At 36.7% G+C, this 27,762-nt stretch overlaps 1 protein-coding gene across 6 annotated transcripts; it reads left to right on the forward strand.

The window, feature by feature from the left end:
• On the forward strand, positions 1–26,931 carry AP1S2 (adaptor related protein complex 1 subunit sigma 2). 6 transcript variants are annotated; one of them, XR_006890293.1, is made up of 6 exons: positions 1–151; positions 2,311–2,489; positions 8,724–8,832; positions 9,450–9,587; positions 13,693–13,787; positions 25,412–26,931. XR_006890293.1 is itself a non-coding variant. In XM_046673140.1 (6 exons), the coding sequence occupies exons 2-5, from the start codon at positions 2,311–2,313 to the stop codon at positions 11,775–11,777; spliced, it is 462 nt and encodes a 153-aa protein (XP_046529096.1). In that variant the 5' UTR covers positions 1–151; the 3' UTR covers positions 11,778–11,784; positions 21,299–22,780. The 6 variants fall into 6 exon arrangements, 4 of the variants coding, with proteins under 4 accessions (XP_046529096.1, XP_046529097.1, XP_046529095.1 ...); XR_006890294.1 differs by lacking the exon at positions 25,412–26,931 and adding an exon at positions 21,299–22,780; XM_046673140.1 differs by lacking the exons at positions 13,693–13,787; positions 25,412–26,931 and adding exons at positions 11,742–11,784; positions 21,299–22,780.
• The last annotated feature ends 831 nt before the right edge of the window (positions 26,932–27,762 follow it).

Here is a 27,762-nt window from a genome sequence, read left to right on the forward strand (position 1 = left end):
CGCCTAAGCCTTCCCTCCGCCGACCGAGTCCCCTCCCCGCAGCAACACGGCTTCCCTTCCTCAGCTCAGCGACAGGGGCTTCCCCTCAGCCGCCGCCGCCGCCGCCGCCGCCGCCGGCCGAGCCCCGCCGCGCCCGCGGCCCGCGGCCGCCGTAAGTCCCGGGGGACGAGCCGGGGCGCCGAGGACGGGGATGGGGGCGGGAGGGTTGGGCGCGCCCCCCGCCGCCCCGCGCGCGCCCCGACGACCCCACCCCGCGCTTGCCCCGCCACCGGGGCGCTGCGCCCGGCAACTCACTTCTCTCTGCGTCTGCTGCCCTCTTCCCACGCCGCGCCGCGCCCCGGGATGCGGGGGCCAGTCCCGGACGCCGCGGCGGCCCCGCGGCACCTGTGGTTCGGAAATCGCCTCAAGTTTTGCGGGGCATTTTTGGGAGGGGCCCGCGGCTGGGGGCGGCGGCGGCCGAGGACCCTTGGCGCCCCCTGCGCGGCGGCGGATGCTATTGTCTGCCCCGCTCCTTGCCTGTCACCTCGCCCGGGCTCGGTCAGTGATGGAGTGCGGCCCCGTGGGGCGGCGGGGAGGCAGCGGAGACGGCCGGACCGAGGAACGCTGGCCCCGAGCCCGCCCCACGGCCGAACCCATTGTTTTTAATAGCAATCTCAAGGAATTGAGGTGCCCTGTGATTTGCGGCACAGTCAAAGCATTGGTTGTTAATAAGAGGGAATACTTGTGCCTTGCAACCGGGTGTTGTCCCATGTTAGCACATAATTTATTTCAAAGAGACTGAATTATTTATTTGTTCCATCAAGTGGTAGAGAGGGAATACAAGACCCTGCTACCGACAGCGTTGAGCCCATACTCCTTTCGAAAGCAAACCTCCCACCTCTCCTGGTCCCCGAGATCCTGGAATACGGGTCTGTTATTTTCCAAGTTCTGGTAACGGGTTTGCATTAAACGTTGTCCAGTTGATGCTTTACTTCCTGTCCCCTTCGAATGCCGCTTCTTTACGGGACTTGTATGGGAGGCACTTTGATGTCACGAGTATCGTTCGTTTATTTTGTGCCAGTGAAGCGTTTTAAGTGAGTTGTAATAAGCCAGTTTTAACTTTGATAAAGTTAAATTGCCGCATCATGTATTTCTAAATATCTTGATGATGCCTGTCTGGATTAGTACAAAAAGCAACAATAATTTCTTAGCGAAATTCAGGGCCCATTCTATTCTAAATTGGTTGTGTAAATTCCCCCACCCCATGTTTAAATTCAAGATGGTGTGGTGAATATTAAGAATCAGGTTGGAATCTTCCTTGCAGTAACACTGTTAAAGGAGCTTACAATAGTTAAAAAAATACTTGTCTGAATTCTGCCTTTAAATTACCTTTGTAGAAACGATGCTTATCTGTTTGCAATTGAGAAGACCAGTTGAATTTACAAGAAGCTTTCCTTAAAAATTAAATATGTAGACTAATAACAGATTTGCAGATTCCAGATAAATATATACAAAATAGTTTAAGTGTAATGTACACTAGAATTCAGCATCCACTCCATCTGTCGGTGCTGTTTGTTGTTGTTTTAAATGAAGTATTTCGCGTAATGTCTCTGCATGTGTTTAACTCTTGGCTTTTTAGAGGTTTCTGTTCTCTTTCATAATACTACATTAACTCATTTATTGTGTGCGTATTTATGTTGGAATTTTTAAAAAGTGAGATGAGATACTTAAAAGCCAAGCTTTCATTAAGAAAAATGCATTTATGGGATTTTTTTTTTGGCTATTATCTTAGATCTTTTGTTTTGCTTAAAATATGTAAGCATAAACTGAAGAGAGCATTCTGTAAGTGATAGCCGTCTGTCTACAAGCAGTTCAAACTGGAACTAGAACAGCCTCAGGGGGAAGAATAGTAGGTCTCCTGCTTCTTTTAAATCTACCTAAACCAGTTGATGTCAGCAATTCTCTTGATGCATATAGAGAGTGTGGAATGTATCGCATAGGCAGACAATAGTTTCTTAAATTGCAAGAGTTATCTTTCTTTTTCCTCAAAATTTCCACTCCAGCTTATTACCTGTTTTTCTTTTTTTCCACACACTGCTTTCCAAACTTACGAGGAACAGGGTGGAGCAGAGAGATTGCATCTGGTGGGAAGATCTTTCTACAAGAATTTCCTGCTATTTTAACTGGCATAGAAATATTGATGGCTACTAATCGTTTGTCCCCCATTTGTCACCCTGCCCCCCAAAGTTTCTCTATGAAACATGTCATCTTAATCTTAACTTTATTGAATCAAAGTATTGCATGTAATCTTGGTTCTGTTTATCTTAACAGATGCAGTTTATGTTGCTTTTTAGTCGTCAGGGAAAGCTTCGACTGCAGAAATGGTATGTCCCACTGTCAGACAAAGAGAAGAAAAAGATCACAAGAGAACTTGTTCAAACCGTCTTAGCACGGAAACCTAAAATGTGCAGCTTTCTTGAGTGGCGAGATCTGAAGATTGTTTACAAAAGGTATAATTTTTATTTATCAGAAGGGTGAAATAGAATCAAATGTTCAGTTATTTATAATGTGGAAATTGCAGACTTTTGAGAGCTGACATTTATAAATAATAAAGATTTAGATGAAAAAGGTTTAAATTAAAGCTTTATTTTTTCAAAAACTGCGGTTCTGATTGATTACCCAGGCTAAAATGATAATGTCAGGGAAGTCATTTTAAAACTAATTATATAATTAAAGGCATAAATGATTATTCATGCTTAATCATCTTTTCAGAAAAATTCAATGAATTAATTTCTTTGCAGGGGAAAATAGGGTCAATATTTTAAATTGTGTGAGTAACTCTCAGAATTTAGACAAGGATTTCCCCCCCACTTCTCCCCGAAAATCAATAAAGTAATGACTGATAATTGACATGCCTTTTATCTGACTTAGAGTCTTACTCACTTATAAACACCTTGGATACATAGACCATTTCAGCCATATATATATATATATGTTTAAAAACTTTGTGTTTTTACAGGATCTCTTCATCAGTAGTCTTTATTAATTTGAAGTACGCTTGTTGCTGTGGTGGAGGTGTGATTAGATCTGATAGATAATTTTGCCAAGAGTAGATTTTTAAATTTTTGATGTTGCAAAATGACTCATAGATTGGCTTTGAACACTAAACTTTCTTTTTAAAATGCTATACATCTTTATTAACATCTGAAACTCTTTTAATACCTTAAAATAAATTTCTCAGTATTGTTCTAATCAGGTTAAAAGAAATATAACTACTTTGTTTTTCTCCATTTCTGTTCCCTTATGAATAATTTACTGTATTTAAGAGAGTTTCTGCATATAAAAAAATTCTCTTCTATGGGGGATGTGCAGGGAACTAACAGTGCAGGCTGCAAAGAGGGTTGAAGAGAAGTCCGGGTTTTGTCTCAGCTTTCCTTTATTCCACTCCAAGTGTGGATAGGTTTGTTGTTGTTGTTGGGGAAATGGCAGAGGAAGTAATGGAGATTATAAGGACAGCGAGAATTTTTTAAAAACCATAGACTCCTCTTTACAATAGAATGAATTTCGTCATCTTTGGGTGATTTTGTATCCAGTGTTTGGTTTGGTACTTGTTGAGAAAAGTCATAGCATTTTAGAGATGAGAGATGTCTTAGAATAATCTACTCGAGTGATTTTTTAAAAAAGCTTTTTCCCCCAGGGATAGAAGCTTAAAAGAAACCAGTGGAAGTGGAGGTGCTCTTGTAAAATCAGGGCTGGGATCCTGTACCCTTGCTTACTTGGCCTCTACTCTCTGCAGAGGAGACGGTTCCTGAGATTGAAAACTGCTAGTGTTGATCATGTTCAGTTTTGTAAAAACTAGAATTGGGGAGAAGTGACTTGTCCAAGGTCATATACCAGTTAGTGACATAGGGGCTAGAACTCAAATCTTTTTTTTTTTTCCTTTTTTAAGATTTTATTTTTTTCCTTTTTCTCCCCAAAGCCCCCCGGTACATAGTTGTATATTCTTTGTTGTGGATCCTTCTAGTTGTGGCATGTGGGATGCTGCCTCAGCGTGGTTTGATGAGCAGTGCCATGTCTGCGCCCAGGATTCGAACCAACGAAACACTGGGCCGCCTGCAGCGGAGCGCGGGAACTTAACCACTGGGCCACGGGGCCAGCCCCAGAACTCAAATCTTAAGTTTGAGGCAAAGATTTGAAACAGAGATGAAAAAAGCAGATTTGCATTTCTTAAAAGATCATGTAATTGGAGAATGGATGGGGGGAGGGCTGAGACTGGCACCTGAGGGATCTGTTAGGAGATTGCTTTATAATGGGGTCCTAAAGGAAGACCCCTGCTGTGGGCTCAGTAGGTGGAAAGGAGAGCTGTTGCTGAGGCAAGTTAGTTCTAAGACTTACTCCCTGCTAGAAGAGGGGAGGGCACTGAAAGGAGTGATTCTACATTGCTGGGTCAGCTGACAGGGTAAAGGGTGAGCTAATAGACAGGTTGACTTTGAGGTGCCTAGTTTTCTCGGAGTGGGCGTAGGCATGGAAAATTAGACATAAAGTGTTAGATCACCAACATTCAAGCAGCAGGCAGTGGGGGAGGCGGAAGTGTAGGGTCAGTAACATTGGGGAAGAGGAGAGAGTTTCGAAAATAAGGTTACCAGTGCCAGATGTTGCATAAAGTTCCATTAAAGTGAAGAAGGAATCAGATTTTACAGTAAGCGTTTCATAAAATGCCCTTTGTCAGAACATTTTCAGTGGAATAGTAGAGACAGAACTCTCAAAGAAATGGGGCAAAGTGTGAAGCGGTGGAGAGATTTAAACAGCAAATGTAGGCTATTTGGGGAGTTTTGCTATGAAGGACTGAAGAGGTGGTAACCACCCATAGACACAGGAGTGGGGACAGAGTTAAAAAAAAAAAGGTGTGAGAGACTTAAGCTTATTTCTAGATAGGAGAAGGAGTCCCCCGTGTGGAGGAGGAAAATACCAGCAAAAGAATCAGTCCCGTGAATTGAGATTCCTGCAGCTGAAGGAAAAGGCCTGTTAAAGGGAAGAAAAGAAAGCCCTAGTTTGGTGGTCCTGCATGCAGCATTCAGCCCACCCATGTTGGGCCACCGCTTTTTCTTTTAAAGGCTGTAAAGGGTAATCTGACCTGACTCGTAACTTGCATCAAGCTCCTGTAAATAAAAGGTGCACTTCAAGAAAGACAGCTTTATTGAGAGAAAATTCACATACAAAAGTTAGAATTTATAATCAGTTTTCCTATGCATCTCCCCATTTCATACTTCATCTGTTGTACTTAAGGATGTATATTTTGTTGATATAGACAGGTGATCTATTTCTCTAGTCTAGCTGAAAGGGAAAGACCTTCTAAGCAAAGAATTGCTGCTTAGCTCCTGAGAAATTCTGAACTAGCGCTTTTGCTGTTCACACCAGCAAGTGATGTTTGTCTTCTTTCCTCAAGTTTTCTCATCTACATTCTCCATCCTGAGCATTTCAAATAATGAGAGGTGGGAGTAGGGAGTAAGGATAATACAGATGAAAAAACAGACTGAAAATCTGGGACTTGAGTTCTGTTCTGTGCCATTAGCTAGTTTTGTGAGTTTGAACAAGTCATTTTGCCTTTGTTTCCTCATCTCTATAATAAATGCTCTTGAAGATCTCTTGAAGACAAAACTATGCTTTTTTGATTCCTGTTTCGTGCAGCATGTTATGGAAGAGGCACTGGATTAAAGTTTTAAAATTAATTTAAAAACACATACATCTCCAAATACTAGCTTGAGAATTTGTCGAAGAGTGCTGTATTGATTTTCTTTACTAACAAAGGAATTTGTAATGACATACCAGTGGGGATTGAGAACAGATTCGTTCCATTCACCCACAGTCAGCTGATATTTAGCTGACTGCGGGGAAGTCATGTGTTCTGAATGTAAGAATAGGCACTTTCAGATGTTCTCTGAGTGCCAGTAATTAGAGTAAGCCTTAATCCACTCTGCTAAAAATAACCAAACATACCTTTCTTCTTACTAGTCTATTATTAATTTTACTTCAGATTTAGACTTACAAATATGCACTAAGAGAACAAAATGAACTCATTATTGAATTTTAAAAACCATTTGGTTCTAAAAATAGGGAGTACACTTCAGGTTCTCTTGGTAATCTTTTACTAAATCACTATGACAATTTTTTGTCTCTCCCTCTTTAAGAGCTTTGAAGCTCTTAAAATATTGCTTTGAGTATGTTTTAATTTTTGCCAGGTGCAGGATTACTTTATTTAATACAGTTCCTGGCTCTAGTTTTTAATATAAAGCTTGGGCTTTGGAGTCAAATTGCTGTTCCTGGGGAGGTTACTCAATTAAGCTTGGGTCTCCTATAGATGTAAGTAATAACCCTGTCTCTCTGGAAGGGTTGTTGTGAGGGTTAAAATGGTAAAATATGCAAAGCCTTAGCTAACGTTTAATGCCTCACTCAGAGTGAGGGCTCAGTGAATGTTACCCGTTATTATGCTTGGTTCTTTGTTCCCAAAGCTTCCTGGAAAGAGGTGCCTTCTTATAATCCTGACAACTAGGTGTTCACCTGCAGGAAGAATTCATTTAATTTGATGCCTCTTTTTCCATTCTGAGTGGAAGCAAACATTTAGATAGTGTTGCAGGGTTTTTTTTTTTTTTTGATATTACTGGTTGGTGCTTAGATAACATCAGTCCTGGTGATATTTAAATTAATATTTATGAATGATTCATATAAATTAGGACCTTTGACTAGTGTTTAAGTGCTGTTTATTTGTAAGTAAAGAGGCAGTGCTTGTGGACGAGGAGCTAGGATGGCGCAGGCATTAGATTGCTTAACAGTAGCATTGAAATCAAGAGTGAAAGGAGTTTTACCCGAAACTGTTATTAGTAAATTCTTTCTAGTGGAATTATTTAGCACTCTATTCATGTCAGCTAGTCATGTCTGGATTTTATCTACCATTTTTAATGTCAGTCCCTTTACTCTTTAGTTTTCTTAATTTAGGGAATCTTATGTGTTATTTGTGTCATTTTCCCCAAATTGAAAATTCTGTTTGGTGAGCATGGGTTAGGGAGGATGGAGAGTTGAAATATCCCATTGCCTTTTAAACAGATAAACAGAAACATAGGGTCGTGCTGGGATAGAGAGGAAGCACTTTTGTTAAAGTTGGAAGTGGTGCCCTGTTAAGTGCTTCATGATAATGAATGAATGCGTTCAAACGCCTCCTCTCAAAGACTGCAGGAGACCCACCATTTTAAATAACTTGCTGAATGTGGAGAAGTCAGGTAGCATGGACATGGCAAAAGTCAGGCTGTGTACGACAAGGAAGTCGGTGTGGTAGATGGAAAAAGGCCTGGAGTTAAAATCCGAAAATCAGATTTCTTGTCCTAGTACAACCACTTGGCAGACCCTGTACTCGTGGGCCTTGGTTTTTTTTTCTTTCATAATCAAGGATGATGGTGCCTGCTGTTGGAAAGATCAAATAAGATGAAATGTTTTTTATAATATTGAAATTAATAGAGTGTTATGTAAGTACTAGTTATTCGCATACTGAAGAGCAGGAATTCATTGAATTCCGGAACTCAGACTGTGTGTGTGCTTGTGTATTATTTTACGTTAATACTATGAGCAGTAATTGCCCGTTGTGTTTTCTAAAAATCACTTAAATGCTCTTCAGTGAAAATTACAATCTCAACTGAGACTTGTTTAGAATGTCTTGGGTTTTTATTTTGTTTCTTTTCGAAAGCCTTAAATACACTTTAACCTATTTGAAAATGCTCTTTTAATCCTCCTCAAAGGACTTGGTCATTGTTTGCTTTGCCTTAGGGTGTATATTAATAAGTTTTGGCTTCTTTGGGTCAAGTATAACCTGGGCCCATGTGCTGGAATCCTAATTTGGAGGAGCATATGAGTTTTCCAGCCTTATTCCTTCTTCAAGGATAAATAACCTAAGCTTCAATTCAGTAGTGTAGAACTTGGAAAATTTGAGGACAGTTTCAGTTTCCCCTGTTCTCTTTCTCTACATTCTGTAATAATTTGGAACAATTGTTCTTTTCTAGGGGGTTATTCCACAATCCTAGAAATCTCCTTTTTAAAAACAATTCTATGCTGTTAGAAGTCAACATGGTAGTTACCCTTAGAGGTGGGAGGTTGTGACCTAGAGAGGCTGGGAGAGGGGCTTCAGGGGTTCAGTAATAATTCTCTTTCTTGATCTGGGCACTGGTACATGGGTGGGTTCACTTTGAAAACTAATTGAGTTATATATTTATGACTTGTGTTCTTCTCTGTGTGTATATTACACTTCACTAAAACGTTCCAGAACGTCAGCTTCACATTGACAAGATCTTCAATAAGTCTGTCAAATAGAGAGTTTGCTTTCATCTTGTTTACTTGTAGTGTGAATTAGTCATGCAGTGCATTTTGTTTTAATTAAGTAAACTTGAGAACAACCTGGGTCAGCCATGTTTTAGAATATTCATAGAAAGAAGCCTGAAAGGAAGAAGAGCAAAATAAGTTACTCTTTCTAGATTTAGTGTGATTGAGTGATTATTTTGTTTTCTTTTTTACTTGCCTGTACTTTTCAGAATTTCTCTTATATGCATTTGTTACTTTTGTAGTCTAGGAGAAAATATGTATTGTTGTAAAAGAGGAAATAAACTATATAAGCTTGGGATCTTTTGCAATAGGATGTGAAAATATATTTAGAAAACATGATTATAGGGAAAAATTTTTTCTGCATTTGTTTTTTGTTACAGATATGCTAGTCTGTATTTTTGCTGTGCTATTGAGGATCAGGACAATGAACTAATTACCCTGGAAATAATTCATCGTTATGTGGAATTACTTGACAAGTATTTTGGCAGTGTGAGTAGTATTTTGTTTTAGGAAATTGAATGCCATTGTATTTTTTTCTTTAATCTTTTCTGTAACAAGTTTATTATTTGATTGTCTTGAGGATTCTGACTATTTAAAAGTAACTGTGGGAAATGGAAGGAATGACTATTTCTTGTCAGTGTGCCTAGTCAGTTAACTGCCAGAATTGCTTGATCCCACAGACCTACTCATTTAATTATGGTGGTGAGAATGAGGTTTAAAATAGTGAAATAGAAAGGAATCCAACTGCAAAGATTAATATTCTGGAAGTGCTTAGTGTAGAATTTAGGTTTGGTTAGCAGTTATAATCACATTACCCAGGAAAAATATATATTTAAAAAGATGAGTTTTCATGAGTAGAAAATTTTGAAGTTGCTCCTGTTGGGAGCTTGCAGAGTCAGATCTTACTTAGCTTATAGGCATTATGTTTTCAAGTACTTGAGATGGGAAAATTAAGCTGACTAAATCAATGATGCTTAGTTAGCAAGATTGCCATTTTTAGAAAGAATTAAGAATGATTCACTCTGATCAGATTTTATTCACTATGTAATAGTGGATAAGTATCTTTTGCTTTCTTCAGTTTTAACATTATGTTTTTTGCTTTTCAGGTGTGTGAACTTGATATCATCTTTAATTTTGAGAAGGCTTATTTTATTTTGGATGAGTTTCTTTTGGGAGGGGAGGTTCAGGAAACATCCAAGAAAAATGTCCTTAAAGCAATTGAGCAAGCTGATCTACTGCAGGAGGTAAGCTTCTCAGAGTTCTCTTGACTAGACACTAGCATGTTTTGCTCTTGCTAGGAAAGTCTCAGTCATCTTCCCTCATTCTTACAGTTTCAGAAATACTCTGAAGCATGCTTGGCATGGAGTGTCCCTGTGCAGTGTATTGATTGGAATATGTGTCAGTCACATCAACTCAGTTGGCTATAGATGGGTCGTTTACTTTGGGGATAGTCTGTTGTATTGATGGCCCCTTTTTGGACCCCAAAACACTAGAGTCTAAACCTTTAGAGGACAGACTACTTTAAGAAGGGAAAAGATTCATTAAAAGTAATAGTAATTTGAGAACTCTCCATCCATTGTTCTGAATTACTTAAGATAACCCCTTTTCTCTTTAATGTGGATAATCGGGAGTTGACTGTGAGATTATGGCATTTTCATTCCAAATTGGTCCATATTTTCACCTTGTGTCCATTAAGTGCAAATGTAGCCAAGAAAATGATAGTGTTATAATTACACTTTGTGTAGAACCCTCTGGTTTGTGTTAGCAAAACTAACTAAAAAAGAATTTGTACTTCTCTGCTCTTCTTGAATAACAAACCATGTTGTCAAATGACCGCATTCTTGTCTTGCCTGGATATCACCACAACCATTAATAAACCCCCTTTCTTTTCTAATTTCCTCAGTTGTCCTGGGTTAATCGTATATTTAATGCTTCTGTACCTTGGATTTCTGAAGTTTAAAGTTTCATAAATAAGGCTGCCTTTTCCTAAAAACTTGATACCTTAGTTTAGGTACCAAGTTGAATTATGCTTTGGCCATAATTGTGGTTTTAATCAAATAGAAAGTTTATAGCATGAGGAGAAGGGGCTAATCAATATAAAAAATGTAGTGTGTTTTCATTAAGGTAATTGTCTTTTTTTTAATTATTAAAGGAGGCTTTAAATCCAATTTTTTAGCATTTCTGTTATAGCAGAAATGAGAACTAAGGGAAGAAGAGTAAATCTCTTTTTCTCCATTATAACTTTGTAACCATTGGCCTCTATAGGGAGGGGGGGAGCTCTCGGTAATCCATCTGCATCAGTCACTGACTGAGTCAGTTGTGGGGATTGCTCGAAGTTGGGATGGCATCATCTGGAACATACATAGATTAAATATGAGACGATGCATTGTACATTTAATGATCTTGAGTTACCAAAACAGTGGTTAAGGTGCCTACAGAAGTGTAGTGTTTTGTTGGCAGCCCTGGTGTTCAGTAGTGAAATGAGTACAGCCCCTTTTCTGTATGTGTATAGTTTGCCACGGTTGTTTATTAATTGATTGCAAATATGTCATTGAGGAGTTTTTTTTTAACATCAGATGTGCTGACTACAAGCTCATCTATTGTTGTAAAATTGGTTTTAAAGTTAGCACTAACTTATTTTGCTGTTCACTGATCAGACTTTTCTAAAAATTTGGTTAAAACCAGGATCAGGAATTGGGAATTTTTCATATTTGTCTCTTCCCTTAATCACTTTTATATTTCATTATTATGGAACTATATATTCTGTTCTATCACTTCCTGGTATCTCCTCCAAGTTCTTCATTCATGTCTTGATTAATTACATTTGCCTTAAAACATTTCTAAAGTTGCTGAAGTTCAGCTTTTCATTTTAACATGTTTTTTCTAGAGAGTACTGTTTAGGGCACTGATAGCTCCTTGTTTCTCGATTGTTTTTTGAACTCTACTGGGAAATTGCTATAGACTTTGCAATATGACCAATATGCTGTTTACTTATAGCATGTAATGAGTATTTAATGTTTAATGTACTAAAGGATAAAAAAAGTTATTACGGGTCCGTGTTTATTTATGTGCATATCTCCCCTGTTAAAGCATTAAGTAGTGTCTCCCTTTATGAAATAGTATTTTTATATCTTTAATTGGGGACAGTAGAATGGAGAGAGAAGCATAGGATGTCTATGGTCCCCTGTAAAGTTCTCCTTACCCTGTCTCAGCCTAGTTTAAAAAAAAAAAGTTGACTACTGTTATAATTCCTGTCTTTAGAAGAGAGCTTTCGCCCTATTTCTCTTCTGTGACTACCTTTACATTGTTTTGTACATAAACCAAAGACGTAGTAGTACATTAAGACATTTTCTACTCAGTGGACTAAGTGAACCATTTTTCTTAATTTATCCATTCAGGTCTTGAGGAGGCAGAAGGTGGCTGGTCCATTCTGAATTTAGAGTGAGTTATAATACATTGCAGGTTAAGGTCTTTAGGAAGCCAAGCTAAAGTCTGTATGGGGCACTAAGGCTTCAGGTTATTCTGTTCAGGTTAACGTGTTATTCGGGTTATTCACCAACATACTATCACAAGAAATCTGGGGATGACAAGATGCTTGTTTCCTAAAATAGATTCATTTATACGTTGATACATGATACATATTTACATTTCCTGGAGAGTATTTGAATGTTATGTTCATAAAATAAATGGTGGAATAGGATGAGAAAAAGCATTCTACAAACTGCTAAAAAAGTTTTTGTCTGGGCACCATGACAACAAAAAGGAACCATGATGATAGCTAATGCTTATTGAGCAGTTAGATGTGAGATATCCTATGGTAACCCTCAGGACGCCCTGAGAAAATGGCATGAGAACCTTTCTAACAAGTGAAGTAGAGGCTTAGTGAGGTTCCAGTGACTGGTCCTAGGTAGCAGCTGGCAAAACCAGGATTCCAAATCCAGATCTGCTAGACTCCAGAGCAGTGGGAAATTTTAACCACTGTGCTCCTCCCCACCCCGACATTCGTGTACTGGCTTGGTATGTATATTTTAAATTTTAAACATTCTGTTTTAGATACCAACTTCTTTGTTTCTCAGTAATACAGTAAAGAAATTCATAATTCTCCTGGAGGTTTTTCTGTATTGAGCAGAGTAGAATTTCCTAACACTGATGCCATCTTTTACTTTTTAGACTAGACATTTTCATTGTTCAAATTATCAATAGTTGGAAGTTTTAAAATGGTTATATAGGTATAAATGATATTTCTCAAATAATTTCTTATTAGATTTATCAAAACATGGAGATCTATAGTAGCATTTTTTGGTCTTATAATTTAGGGTATAGTATTCACTTAGTCTATGTCATGAAATGATTTTGCTTCCAAAATTGTAAGTATAGCTGTAAAGACATTTATCTAAATGGAGCCTTAAATTTGTAAAAGTCCTAATTGATTGGCTTTAATCTAGTTTTTCGTGTATTGTGATTTTTCTATCTGGTGTCAGTTCTTCTGCTTGAGTCGATTAATTCTAAACACCAATGACTTTGAATTTATAATGAAAATATCTGTTGGCTGAAAGATAGTGCAGACCACAAAATAATTTTATTTTAGTCCCTTTTTTTGTGTGAAATTACATTTCTATCTTTATGAATGTTTATTTTCTTCAGAAAAATTTCTTTAAAATTTCCCTTTTACCCAATTTGTATAAACATCATGTAGTTTGTTTAGGTAGTCCTTCATTTTACAGGCAAATAAGGCAGACAGTCAGTGGATAAAGTAGATTTTCTATTAGCGTATTATAGTCAGTAATGCGAATATAGCATAAATGTGTGTTCAAATAATAACGGCTAAAATATCAGACATTGTGATTACATAATAAAGATATCTTTTTTATGTTAATCACTTGGTAAAAAAAGGATTCAGTTTTGACTTTTCTAGACTGAACTCTATGTTTATTCCTTTTGGTATTCTGTTGTATGAATACAGAATTTAGGTTATGGTATTCACTTAGTCTGTGTCATAATTTGGGGGTAAAGCCCAGAGAAATTGGTCCATTATCCAATTTTTAATGTTTGACTATTGGAATTTAAAACATCTTTTCTTAACATGCCACTGGTACTTAACTTGATTCTTAAATTATTAAGGTGCGACTTGCTGCAATTACTGAATTGAATTCTTTGCAATACTTGGAACATTTCCCCCAACCCCCACCAATTAAATACCTATTTTAAGCTAGAGTTTTTTGGGGGGAAGGCTGCAGGGCAGTGGTATAGTTGGATTTATTTTATAAACATAATGACAGGAAATATAGAGTGCATTTTCTCTGCAAAGTCAGGCACTTACCAGTTTTTCTCTGCTCCTTAATTTTATAGAGCCAGAATGAAGAATGGGGAGGTTTGTCTGAGGATATCTTATGATAAAGAGCAGTCTAAGGCTTTAGTCCCTTTGACCCCCAACTTATTTATTGGTAACTACTAAATTTACCATTTTTTGTGGCATGGATAAAATGGGGTGTTATGCAAAGACTGTTGCACGTGAGATGATTTCAAGTCCTTGCTTGATCCGTGCAGATCAACTGGTTAAATACTGGGCTTTGGGCTTTAACCCTCAGCGGTAGATGCATGATGACACGTGTTGATCAGCGCTTTGAGATGTGTCAACCTTTCTTTTTTATACTAACAGCATCATTTTGATATTTGTGGGGGTTTTCCTTTTGAGCTTTGTTTGCTGTTGGTATTGTTTCTCACTAAAGTAATCTGAGAAATAAAAAATAAGTGAGGTACCAAAAGCAAGCATTACACTCATGAATTTGCTTCTACTTTGAGCTGATCCACTTTGTGAATAGATTTCCTGGATTTGCAGTTGTTACTCTGCCTCGTCTAGAAACTGGTGCTCTATGGAGAATTAGTGCTGCTGAAATTGATTTGTTTTAGTGCTGGGCCTGCATGATATATCTTAGTACTCTGCAACATTTTGTGGAAATAAAATTAATAAATCTGTTGGACGGCATAAAAATGGAAAGGTAAGAATCTTAGGAGAAAAAATGACTTCTTTAAAAAATAATCGTTTGTAAAAAAATTATTTTAAGTAAATAAGTACTTAAAGTATTTAATAACATTATGCCTTTTAATGTAAAATTTTGGGGTTTTTTTAAATTAAAATCTTGCTAATTAAGAATATTTTGGAATACTAGTCAAACTCAAGAATATCTTACATTGTTTTAAAACAGTTAGATGCTTTCAAATATATACAATAATACCATTTAACAGCAAAAAGCGTTTTGATATAAATCCTCTTAGGATTTGCTTTAATAAGACAAACTCCTGTAATTCCTTTGTAATTACCATTGTTTATGTTAAAACCGTTAAGCCTAAATCTTTTTCTTTTAAATTGGGTTAAAAGTTAACAAAGTTGTGGTCTTTTATGTCAGCATATTTTTATTTTTTATAGGTAGACTTGATTGGGGTGTGCTAGACCAAATTCTGGATAAGTGACGTTTGGTTTATTAATACTTGAAGTGGAAAATACAGAAGGGTAGATACAGAAAAAACAGAAGGCAGAACAAATCTTGCCTTTCGCTTTACTTTTAATAAGAAACAATTTGGCCAATGTCCTTTGTCACTGGTTTTCAGGTTGTAATCATTTTGCTGTATGTTTATGTGTTTTTTTGAGCTCTTTTTATTTGTTTGCTTTTCAGAATTTTGAGGATTTTCCCCCTTGCTGTTTCATTTTAACTCATTTTGAGCCAACTCTTGCTACTCTGGGCTATTTGTAATAATGAGAAGTTGGAATAACTTGAAATATTCAGTAACTGTAAATCTGATTTCCAGAAGTATTTGTCAAGAACCCACAGCAATAAATACATTTTTATATCACAACAGTTACATACACATGAACCAAAATAATTTTGTTCAGTGGTACTCACTCTTATTTCTTGTTTTGCAATCTCACATTTTCTGTGCTATTCTTTTCTTCAATATTGATCCTGATCTACTGAATTGATTGCGTGAACCCTAGGATTGGGACCTGCACAGGGATCTACGAAGAGCATATTCCTAGCTGTTGGTGGTGATTTTTTTCTTTTAAAAGTACTTTCAGAAAAATTTCAAGGTTTGAGTTCTTTTTTCCTCCACTGACACATTCTTTTTTATTTTCTTTTATTGTTTCTTCTGTTGCCTTTTTTTAAAAAATAAAAATCCCATTATAGAAAAATTAACAAATATAGGCAAGCAAACTAGAACATAATCTTACCCACCAACCAGAGGCAAGTAGATTAACTCAGTGGTTCTCAGCTGGGGTGGGGGATGAGGCAGTTGTACCTCCTCAGGCGACATTGGGCAATGTCTGGGCACAGTTTTAATTGTCACAACTGGCAGTGGGGTGCTACTGGCATCTGGTAGGTAAAGACCAAGGATGCTGCTAAACATCCAACAGTGCCCAGGACAGCCCTCCCAGAACAAGGAATTATCCAGCCTCAAGTGTCAATAATGCCAGGTACAGAAACCCTGGTTTAATTTAACACCATGGAATATGTAAAGATTCCATTTATAAATTCCATTTACATTTATAGACTGCTACATCTTTTCAACTTAGTGTATTGTCCAGAGTATAAATGACTGGCTGAAAATGAATCAAAAGTAGGAGGGGGAAAAAACCTAAAAGTTGTGAAAGAAGGACAAATATGCTTAAGAACACATAAATGCCTATAAAAATCACCTCTCTGATTCACCAAAATTACCTTTACTTGATAACCAGTGCCTGGGGAGATAATCTATGGTTGACTTTAGCACCTAACCCACAGCAAAGCTTGTGGGATGTCACTAGATAATTTATTTTCTTCAACAACAACCAAATCTGTTAATGTCTATTAAGGTAATTGAGTTTTTACCTGGAAACAGAATTGAGTATACCATGCAGGCAGTTAGAACGCTTTTGAACTCTCTGCTGATTTCCCCATCTGCCTTAGGGATTTGATGATTCCTTACAGGAGGAGTAGTTTAAATCACCAGAATTTACAATATATAGACTTGTATTATACATATAGGCTTTATTTTTGTTCTTTTGTACCCTGTTAGCCTTAAATAATCTACATAGCAAAGATATTTAGAGTTTGAATATTTGGAATTCAAATATTTGGAATTCAGTGATTCCAAGAAATCTTTTATATTTGGAAAACCGTGATTAAGTTTAGGGCATTTCAGGTTATGATCCAAATGGAAGACCAAGGCAAATACAATACAGTTACCCTAAAATATGCTTAAAACTATTTCTTTACAGTCTAAAGTTATATTTGCTAAGTTATTCTGATATCTTTTACTTAAAAAATACAATTAACTTCCACAGAAAGTAATTTGTCCTTAGTGTTTTATCACTAATGGGTTGTAAAGCAGGGTTTATAAGATGTAGTTATCCGCATCATTATTTTTAAGACAAGTTTATAAGACAAATGTAATAGAAATAGATCAACAGCACAATAGAAAAAGACAGCAGCACATATGAATAAGTATTTCACAGATGAAAGAAAAAAGGGGTTTTACTAAGGGAATGTAAATTAAAATATCAATTAGATCTTTTGGTTTGTTTCTTGAATTGGCAAAGATGAGAGACCCTCTTGTTTGCTGCTTGTGAGCACTTGAACTTGTATTCCATTTTGGAGGATTAGTTTGGCAATATCTATTAGCCATTAAATGTGTACACCTTTTGACTCATCAGTGACACTTTGACCCACCAGAAATACACAAACGCCCCAAGACACACATGGTGCTCAGTATAATCTTAAGCCATTGGAAACTTACCCAACGTCCATCAATGAGAAATAGGTTAAGAAAATTACAGTACAGCCATACATGAAGCTGTTACCTGGCTGTGAAAGAGCTGAGATCAATTTCTATATGATACGGAAAGATACTCAAGGATATCAAGTGAGAAAAGATCTAGGAGCAGGATATTATTACCTCTGAAAATGTTTGAGGTCCGCCCTCCTTTCTAGAAGTGTAAAACAAACATTATTATAAGTATATTTAAGTGTATTAAGTATAACAATTTTTTAAATTTATAAATTTTTTTAAAATGACAAAATGCTGCTGTGTGAATGGAAGAGTATACATTGTGTTGCTCCATTAGGTGAAACGAGTAGAATTTGCTAGAAAAGTTTCAGCATGTAAAGTGAAGCACTTATGTGCTCTCGGCCATTTTAGACACTAACCATCTGGAGCAACCATGTTGTTCTTGCCACTCATTGCTAACTTAGTATAAAAAAATCACTCAGCTTTCCTAGTGCCTCACAATTGCTTGTGAAACAAGACTGACACCATGAGCCCTGTCATCTAAAAGGTACTTTATAAATAGCTTTCAGTTCTTCTCTCTTTATTCATTGCTAAAAATAGATCTTAGTGAGTTTGGATACTCTCCAGCCCTTTGGTCTTTAGCACAAGGCAAGTGGTTCCAGAGTTGAGAGTAAGGACTTTGCCACAGAATTCAGTGGGGGGCAATAAAAAGGACCATTGTATTCTAGAGCACTAAGGACAAAGGATACCACTTTATAGTGTGGGGAACAAGTGAAGCACCTTTACAAGAAAAACTAGAGTACAGCAGTAACTTCAAATTATACTTACTTATATTCACTTTTCATTAAATGTAAATTATTTCCTCTTTGACCACATTGTGTACTAGAAAGAGAAAATCAGGAGACTAAGTTTTTAATTTTGGATGCAATACCACTAGTTTACTTAAGCCTCCAGATAATTGCTAGCTTACCAGTTTTCATTATAGTTTCCCAGATCGTTTTACTTTTGAGTCATCAGTGTAGTGTGGTGAATATCTGGGAATTTTTAAGGTAATGGGGTTTGTCTTTTCTTAGGGACGTAGGTGGTTCTGAGAACAGGTGTAATTTAATTCCTCTTTGCTGTGTTTCGTTGTTATCCTGCACTTCCCACCACATCTCGTCCTTTTTGTAGGGGATTGAGAAAAAGATTATTCTTAGTATGGAGGAAAGTTGAGCACACATGTATACTAAGGAAAAGGAGCTAATGCAGAGAGCAGTGAAAACCAGGAATATAGAATCAAAGGAAAAGTATATTGCGAGGTGAATGGGAATGGAATCAAGAGCATTGCTCTTGGGCAAGATGAGTCTTCCTTCTCCTTCGTCACGAGGAGCTAAGGGGGTAAAGCTGTAGATTTTTGTTCTCCTGAGTTGGATGAATGACATTGAGAAAGTTGTCGTTTTCTTGGCTTTGAGAAACATCATCTAGAGGAGAGCTGCTGGGGATTGAGGAGAAAGAGAAGAGGTAGAAAACTTGAGGAAAATGTTGAGGGTTTGGTATAGACTTAATGGGGAGCAAATCAGTGATGAGCAAAAGGATTGCCCAGGACTGAAGGCCCGTTTCAGATTAGAAAGAATACATGTCTAATCTTTATTCCAAAAATAGGTCTCCACTGAATCTGTACTAAGGGCAGCTTGTGGTTTGTATTTGTAGAATACAGCTGGCTTAAAAATGTTTTTCTGTTTTCACTCTGGCCTTTATTCTCACAGAATCTAAATCACTGATGTTTTGGTGTGTTAAGAAACTCCGTCTGCTGGCTAGTCTAATTCTGCACAGGGCCGCTTGTGTGTTAGGACAGACTTGACTCACCTTCCCTGAATCTCGATTAATATAATTATTCCGTGACTCATAAGATGTCCTGTGGTGATATGAGGGCCCAGAATAGTGGAGTTATATATAATGCACTATAATATTTCCTTTGTATGTAAGGGAAAAAATAGCTTGGTTAATTATGGGCATATCATTTAGCTAAAAATCAACCTTAAATGTTAAGTGGTCGTTAAGGCATTTATTTACAGCACATATTTTTCAAACCCTAGCAGTCTAAACTAGGAAACTAAAACATGTTATAGCAACTTAAAAGTGGTAAAAGAATACATTTATTTTTGTGCATTTTAGCATTTCTTTTCTTCTTGAAGGATGTTTTTCCAGTAAAGAGAGTTTTCTCCCTATGAAGAATCTTTTTCACAATTGATAGACGCTAATTTCTTGTTTAAGTACAGTAATATGGATCATTGGCTGTAAAGAATGGTTTGGCTTATCATCAACCCTTCCCTTTCCTAAAGGTAGTCAGAGGTCTGCCAGAAATGCCTGGGTGGCCACATTTGAGAATTGTTCCTATAGAAGTGTTGGTTCTCTTTCATGCTAAGTCTCCTGGGGGGACAAACGCTCTGGACTCAACCCTACTTGGGAAACTACCTTTCTCTTTTCTTTTAATGGGCATAAGCTCTCCATGGTTGGTTTTTTACATGGTGTGATATAAAATTAAGAGAAAACAAAAAGATTAAAAGATATAAAGGCTTAAAGAACTGGTGTTATTTAGGTGAAAGGTTGACAGACTTAAACTTTTCTTGTTCTCTCTCCAGAAAACAGAATATGTATCATAGCAGGAGTTTCATTGGATGTAAAAAAGCATACTGGAGTACTGACATGCATCAGAATGTAGTAGGACATATGAATTCAGTTTGTAATAGAATGTCAAGTTTGTTATTTATATTTTAACATCTGAAAAGTCTAATTACATTAAATCCCAAGGGATATTCTCAATTATTTCATTTAATTGGTATTTTCATAAAGAATTTTGCTCTGATAATGCTCCATCATTGGGGCTCATAATTTATTTTTTTACACAGAGAATATTGAAATAGGTTCAGAGATTCATTAACAGAAAGTATTATTAAATATTGTGAATCACCAATGCCATTGATACAGAAATAGAATTCCTCTAGGAAAATGAGGAATTTCTATATGAAAATGACGCATTTGGGGGTTTAATTTATTATTAATATTATTACCGTAACATGTTGCTTCATTCCGCTATAACCTATTCTGAGTGGGGAAAAAGGGCATCTTTCCCTTTAAATGTTTAGGAATTATCTGAGGATTAAAATTTAACTGGCTTTTCTCCTCAGATTTTGTATTTACTGGTTATTATATAAGGGATCTGTTACATATTTTATTGGAACAGTTTATATGACTTTGTAGCCTAACATTTCAAAGTGCCAAAATGAATAATTATTAAAATTGAAGAAATTTTAAAAGCACTCAAATAAGCAGTTTTAAACTTTTTGAGTCACAAGCCTTTTGGCGGGGGTTTTATTCCCTTCAAGAGTCTGAAGCGCCATGGGCCCTCTTCTCAGGAAGATCGGGACACAATTTTGCCTCTGGTTCCAGGGGGTTCTTGGAGTCCCTAGAAATCCGTCCCTGGACACACTGGGTCCGTTTCAAACCTCCCCTCAGGTTATCTCAGTGATGTGAGAAGCATCTTTTCAGATCCCTTTGCAGGCGTAGGCATTTAACAAATCTGTTTGGAGAGTTCTTTAAAGTCTGTCTTGAGCATTGTTTAAAAAGAAATATCCTTAGTCTCAAAGGCATAGTCTTTGAGTTTTCTTTATTCTTTTTTTTTTTTTTTAAGCTAAGTGGACTGTGAAAAACTCCATTGCTGCTTTTAAAATACCAAATGGGTGACTACTTTTCAGCTTTTTCTTGGGAAAAATTTTCCTCTAGGATCTGTAAGAGAGTTTATGGTCACCTTAGGATGCAGTGATTTTCATTAAGGGATTCGATTCCTTTACTTCGTGTAATACAATCCTGATGAACACTGGCGGGAGGGAGTATTCTCATTGAATTTTCAGTTAACTCAGTATTGACCAGATGACTTACACTGAAAATCTTTTCAGTGCGTGATTAGTAAATACAGTGCTGTAGGATTTTGTAGGACATAGGTCCTCATTTGATTACCATTATATACAGTAAAGTTATAAGAGATGAATCTCAACTCCTGGGCATTGTTTAGAAGCTAAATATTCAGCCAGAAACCAAAGAACAAAAACGAAAATTTAAGTTTTCTTTTCTGTGCACTAAACATTCTAAAAATCTGGTTGTGTCTGTGTCACTTTGTATACTGTGTGTAAGAATATATGCATTTCTTTTGTAGCCACGTCATGAATATTTTAATGTCCCTGTGTACTAAATGACTACTCATCGTGTATGCAGAATTTCACAGAGGAAATAGAGAGCTGATATACTTATGAAAGAAAATATCCTCAGCTTGGTGACTGGTTATCTTATATAATAATAGAATATTTCAGAACCAATACCTTTACAATTGTAATGTTTTTCCTGTTCTTATTCCTCTTTTCTGTTTTATTTTCATTCTGTGTGATGTTGATATAGCTTATTCCTGCTTGCAACTGTTTTAATTTCTTCTTGAAGAAATATGACCTATGAGTGTTTTGAGTAATATTTCTTCTTAAACACATACATGTCATCATCTATGAACCATCTGTGATTAATCTTGTAAGAGGAAAACCTAGCAATTGTTAAAATGTTTACCAAAGAAAATATAGCTGAAATGCTAGCTGGAAGTAAGCAGTGCCATAATATATAGTGTGGTTTGGTCTTCAAATGTTGGGAAAAAACCCAAACTATATTTATTTAGTGTGATTATATTATAGTCTATATGACCTAATATGTTCTAATGTATCACATAAGTTTATTTGGCAATAATACAAGAAAGTAAAATCTGCACTATTATATAATATTTAAGGTAAAACATTCACAGTTTGAAGAAATTCGTAATGCCACATTTATTGAATCACATTTGTGCTATATAGTATTGAACATTCCCCTTTAAGAACGATTAGAAAGCTATGTCAGAAGTCTCTTCGATATCTATTGTTCAATAGTAAGTAACTCTTTCAAAGTATTGATACTGAGTTTATTTATATAGTTAAAATCTTAATATTCAGTTTAAATACCAATACTTTACTAGTTATGATTTTATGTTAAGTCTTCATTAAATACTTTATGATTTGTTAGCTATGGTTTTATATTTCTGACTATTAAAACCTTTAATATTGATCATTATTGTGTATACTTTTAATAAAACATGCAACATATTTTATAAAAGGAAAAGTACCAAGTAATTCATTGTTTATATCTAGAGAGTTTAAAGCCTGAGTTAAGTAGGCTATCATTAAACAATGAATTCAGAAGACGGTCAAACTGGTTTACCAGTGAAGGAAGACCATGGAAATGTGTATTAGGCAGCTGTGCAGATCAGTTACTTGCATTCTGACCATTCTCACTGTACGACATGACATGTGAAGCACCTGGCTGGGCTATCAAATGAGAAATTTAGCATTATACATCGAAAGGACTGGGGAACATTGGTCTTTCATTTCCATTTTTTTCCCTCCATCCCTCCCCTCGCCCTGCAGTATGTTATTCATCTGATTTTAATGGTGCATAAATATGCACTGTCTCATGCCTGTTTGCTTTGGATGCCTGTGCTGAGCTGTAACAAGATGTTGCTTCTTTTGTTATCTGTATAACAGCTGCTTGCTTTAAATTAGTAGATTCTGAAATAGCTTTCCTTGCATGTCTAAAATAAAAGTATTGCATGTACTTTGTCTCATGTGAATGACTGTTTCTTCTCCATCGCTTTTGATAATGTATTTTATATTTTAGTTTTTTTAATCGTGGTAAAAACACGTAGCGGAGTTTACCAGCTTAACCATTTTGAAGTGTGCAGTTCGGTAGCGCTGAGTGTGTTCACGCTGTTGCGCAGCAGACCTCCAGAAGTTGTTCATCTTGCAAAACTGAAACTCTGTGCCCATCCAACAAGTGATCCCCGTTCCCCTTCCCCTCAGCCCTTGGTCACCACCATTCTGCTTCCTGTTTCTGTGAGTTTGACTGCTTTAGACAATAGGTTTTCTAGGGAATTTGAGCTAGAATTTCAGTGTGAACATGTCAAAATTACGTTTTATATTATAAACACAATTTGTAAAAAAAACTAATGTACTATTTGTACAAGTCTCAAAGGAATAAAATGTGAAATGATTCTTTGAAACTAGGCTTTTTAGAAAGTACAAATATTTTAAATAATGCACATTTGATAAACAACATGGTTCTCTTCAAGAAATGCTATATAAGACTGCAAGCAGTGAGCACATACAGGAGATCTGACCAGCTCCAGGGGATAGGATGGGGAGCATTTTTACAGGCATAAGCTAATAAAGAACATTAACTGCATAGGGTTCAATGTAGACATCCTTTAATAAATACATTAAAGGTTGTAGGATGTTTTTAAAAATTAACGTCAAATGAAAATGATGATTTTTAAATTGTTTCCTTTAGTATCTATGTGATTCAGATGTCAGTCTTTCAGTATGTTTAATCCTTAAAGCTAAACATTATAAACGGAAGAGATTGTCTTACATCACCCCTGGGAGTGCTGCATCATTTCCATTAGACTTTCTTTAAAAACTATATCATGAAAACTCTAAGATATGCAAATAGAGTATAAGGAACCCTCATGTACACATCACTCAGCTTCAACAACCATCAACTCAGTACTCTGAACACTAACTCGTTTCATCAACCATCCGCCTCCCATTTTTGCCTCAGTATTTTGGAGCAGGCCCTAGACATCCTATCATTTCATCTTTAACACTTCAGTAATTCCTAATATCTTATTCCTGATTCAGTGTTTCCTAATTGTCTGAAAAATGCATTTTTATAATTGGTTCGTTAGAATCAGTTTCCAAACAAAGCTCCCAGTGTATCTGGTTGATGTCTCCTAAGTCTCTTAATCTTTAACAACAACTCTGCGTTTTTCCCCCCTTGCATTTTTTTTTAACTGAGTCACCTATGCTGTGGAATTTCCTCTGTTCTGTATTTGGCTGATTGTAATCTTCTGATGTTGAACTTGTTTTCAGATCCTACAAGTATATTTAGATCTGTAGCCTGGTTAGGTTGAGGTTCAATTTTGGGGGGCAAGAATACTTCATAAAAAAATAGCCTTTTTTCACCAAAGCTGATTTTTTACCCATTTTTCGTTAATACACAAACATACTAAAAGGCCATCATATGAAGTTTATATGGAGACACGGTTTATAGTACTTCATTTAGTACTCAAACTAAATACCTTCATTTAGATTTCAGTTGTGTAGCGACAGCAGCTAACATTCCCTGAGCATTCTCTGTAAGTCAGGCACCAAGCCTTGTCCCTCTTAATCTCTACACAGGAAGGTAAGTACTATGAGTCTGGTTTTCCGAATAAGGAAACAGACCGGAGAGTTTAAGTAATTAAGATTATTCCATGTAATGCTTTACATATAATGAAATCTAATGTGTGGATTTATGGTTTAATATAATCTTTCTTTTCCTTGTTTTGTGCTGTACCACAATTAGGATGCAAAAGTAAGTTAATTTATTATTAGATACTAAAAATTACATTGTTTCCTTCCAGTAAAATATAGTATTCCTTTTAACTACAAAATTGTTGCTAGTAATACCTGAAACTTGACCCGCTTGGTCCTTTTTTGTTTTGTGACGTGCAAAATCAGCCACTTTGGAAAATTTTCAAATGTTTTTCTAGATATGCCTGCTTTGTCTTCCTTTGACATTTAAAAATGAGTATCGGTTGTTACATAGGACAAAAATGCCTTGTGTCGCAGAGGTTCTTCCTGTATGTTGCCTCCACTGGAGCCATTGTTTGCCCTGGGGAGGTCTGGGAAGTTGAGTTTCGGAAGCCTTGCTGCTGGGGACAGTTAAGTCTTAAGTCAAAAACTGAGTAAAAACTCAGGAAGACATTTCTATAAATACATGTGAGCAAAAAAAAGAAAAAGCATGGAAAACAAAATTATGTGAAGAATCGGAGAAAACTCAGGAGATTTTGCCTGCTTTTTATTTAGGGGAGCTTTTGAATTTTACCACTAAGGTAACTTACCTTTCCTGTAGATAATTCGGTAGCAGTGGTTTCCTAAGTTGCCAGTGGGTTTGACTGCTTTTTGTGTTTCAGCAACGGTGCCCAGCACGTTGGTAGGTAATCAATAGATATTTAATGCATGCTGAAAATATCCTTCTGTGGTCTCCAATTTTGGGTGCAAAACCCCAAGTAACCACCGGCTCTCGATAGTAGAGTGTGCCCATACACTCAGCTGCTTGCTGTCTTCTCTGAAACGTGCACGCCCCTCCGTGTCGATTTCACGTTCTCAAGCCTCCCGGGATCTGCTTACCAGAGTCTCACATTTTCCCTCCACAGGAAGCTGAAACCCCACGTAGTGTTCTTGAAGAAATTGGACTGACATAACTCTCCTCCCTTGTTGATGACTTCTTGTGGCATTTCACACACTGTAGATGGTCACTGCCTTCATGTCCATGTTAGCTAATGGTGTAAGATGACGTCTTGTCAGTATTACTGTTTTGCTAAGCTGCTTCATTCAGGCCTACACAAATTTTGTTTTTAAGGGAACTTTGGTTAATCAAGTGGTAACTTAAGGGACTTAAATATGAATTAGAGTACTGCAGAGAGAGAAAGGCGCCTTTTCTGAAGATTGAAGAGTATCTATGAAAATGACACAATCAGGCAATATGCATTGATTAATTACTGTCTTTGGCAAAGTAAACTTAAATTATAATGTGAAACCTAATTTTATGAAACCAAAGACTAGTGCAGCATTTCAGTATATATGAGAATAAAGGGAATTGACATGTCACCTATCAAATGAATGAAAATTTAACTGTTGAAACTTGAAAAAAAAAAATTTTTCTACCAAAGATCCTTATTGGAAACTACATACCTTAAAACAAAGGGAATATATAAACGACTAAATTGGAACAATGCTGCTTTACACTAAATATTTTCTTAAGCGTTCCAAACGTGGGACGAGGAACAGACCAACTGTTTCGTAGTAGTGAGCACATTATTTTTAAGGCCAAGGAACATTTGACTCCTGAGATAAATTATTTGTGGTCATAATCATTTAGTCACTTAGTTGGATTGTTTCTGATACCCCAAATGAAATGGAAATGTTGGCTTATGTGGAATTCTTCACAACAGTATCTTACAGAAAATGTGTTACTCTCTACACGAAGTGTTGCGTAAGTCATTAAAGCACGAATATTCCTTCTGGGGTGCTTGTTACAGATCCATTTATTTTGCTCTGCTGTTGATTCTCTCCACTTGTAAGTGCTGCAAACTTTAGGGCAGCTTCCTTCCCTTCCATGGCACTGCTTAGTTATCAGAAGTCTTAGAGAAAGACACTACCTTTCACAGGAAAGCGAGAGTTGAATGAAGTAAAGTGGCGTTAGTGGGCCCTAGATTTTTGGAAGCTCTACAGTTGTTTCAGTGTCACTTTTGTACATACTTCTAGGTATGTAAACATGTCTTCACAGCTTACACTTTCATTTGTATCTGCTGGGCTGGACTAAGTGTTGTTGTGATTGTGACCAACATTCAGGTCACGTGAGCACTGTCTTATCATATCGCCAATTAGTTGTAATAAATGTTCAACGTACACCACTGTAGTGTGTTTTTATCTATCTCTTTCCAAAAGTTTGTCAAACTGGAGAGCTGCTGGAGGAATTTTTTTTTTCAGTAAAATGTTGAAAGTTCATCTCCATTTGAATGTGGTTGTTAAAAGCACACACACAAGATAAATGGCAGAAGATTTAAGGAGTCTTCATGTACTTCAAGCTCATTAAAAAGTAATGTGGATTCCATGCTGAGAGCTTATCTACACATTTATTTTCAATCAATAAATGCCGCTTTTAAAACCTTGATGCAGTTGACTTTTCTACTCTTTCTGGATGAGCAACTCAGATTACTCCAGGTAACCAAAGGTATTCCAAATTAACTGAACCCCCCCCCCCCCCCCCCCCCCCCCCCCCCACCCGGAACTGGAGGTGCTAACGCACGCGCGGAAGTGGACTGAGATTTGCAAACTACTGCCTAAGCAGCAAATCAAAGCTTTGGTTATCATGATAGTTAAAGGACCTCCTATTAACTACAGATGGGAAATGTTTCATACTTAAAGGAGGCTATTGAAGAACGGGGAAACAACTACCACAAATTAAGTTGTTAGTCTGCTAAAAAAAAGAAAAAAGATAGATACTTGTCATCTTAGCCTCCAACACCCACCTATTTATTCACTGAAAACAGGCCTATGGGCCTCTGCTGGCAATGTAGAGTTGGAATTTTGGAATCATAAAGAGTAATCAGGTTATAAGTTTAAAAAACATTAAGAAACTTAAGTTCAAGATGGTCATTTATCAGGATAATGAACAGTCAGTGGTTTAAAAACTGCTCCTTCCTTCATAGCTCACTGCTCATTAACGCTTGAGGAAAAGTCACCGACATCTCAATTACTTTGAGCACAAGCTGCTGTTTCTTATTGTTTCCTCTATGATCTAGTAAGACCATTCAGCTTTGAATACCACATTTAATTGTGTATATCTATCTTGGCTGTATTTAGGAAAGTACTGAAAAATAATGAATTTAGTTAGTGAATCCAGTAGTTACAGAAAATTTTTAATCATTTGTAGGGTAAAGCAAGTATTTAAAGTCTAGAACAAATCCATTCTTAAAGTAAAATGTATTCTGGACCACATCCT

Source organism: Equus quagga, chromosome 10 (genome assembly GCF_021613505.1).
Source record: "Equus quagga isolate Etosha38 chromosome 10, UCLA_HA_Equagga_1.0, whole genome shotgun sequence".
Taxonomy (NCBI): Eukaryota; Metazoa; Chordata; class Mammalia; order Perissodactyla; family Equidae; genus Equus; species Equus quagga.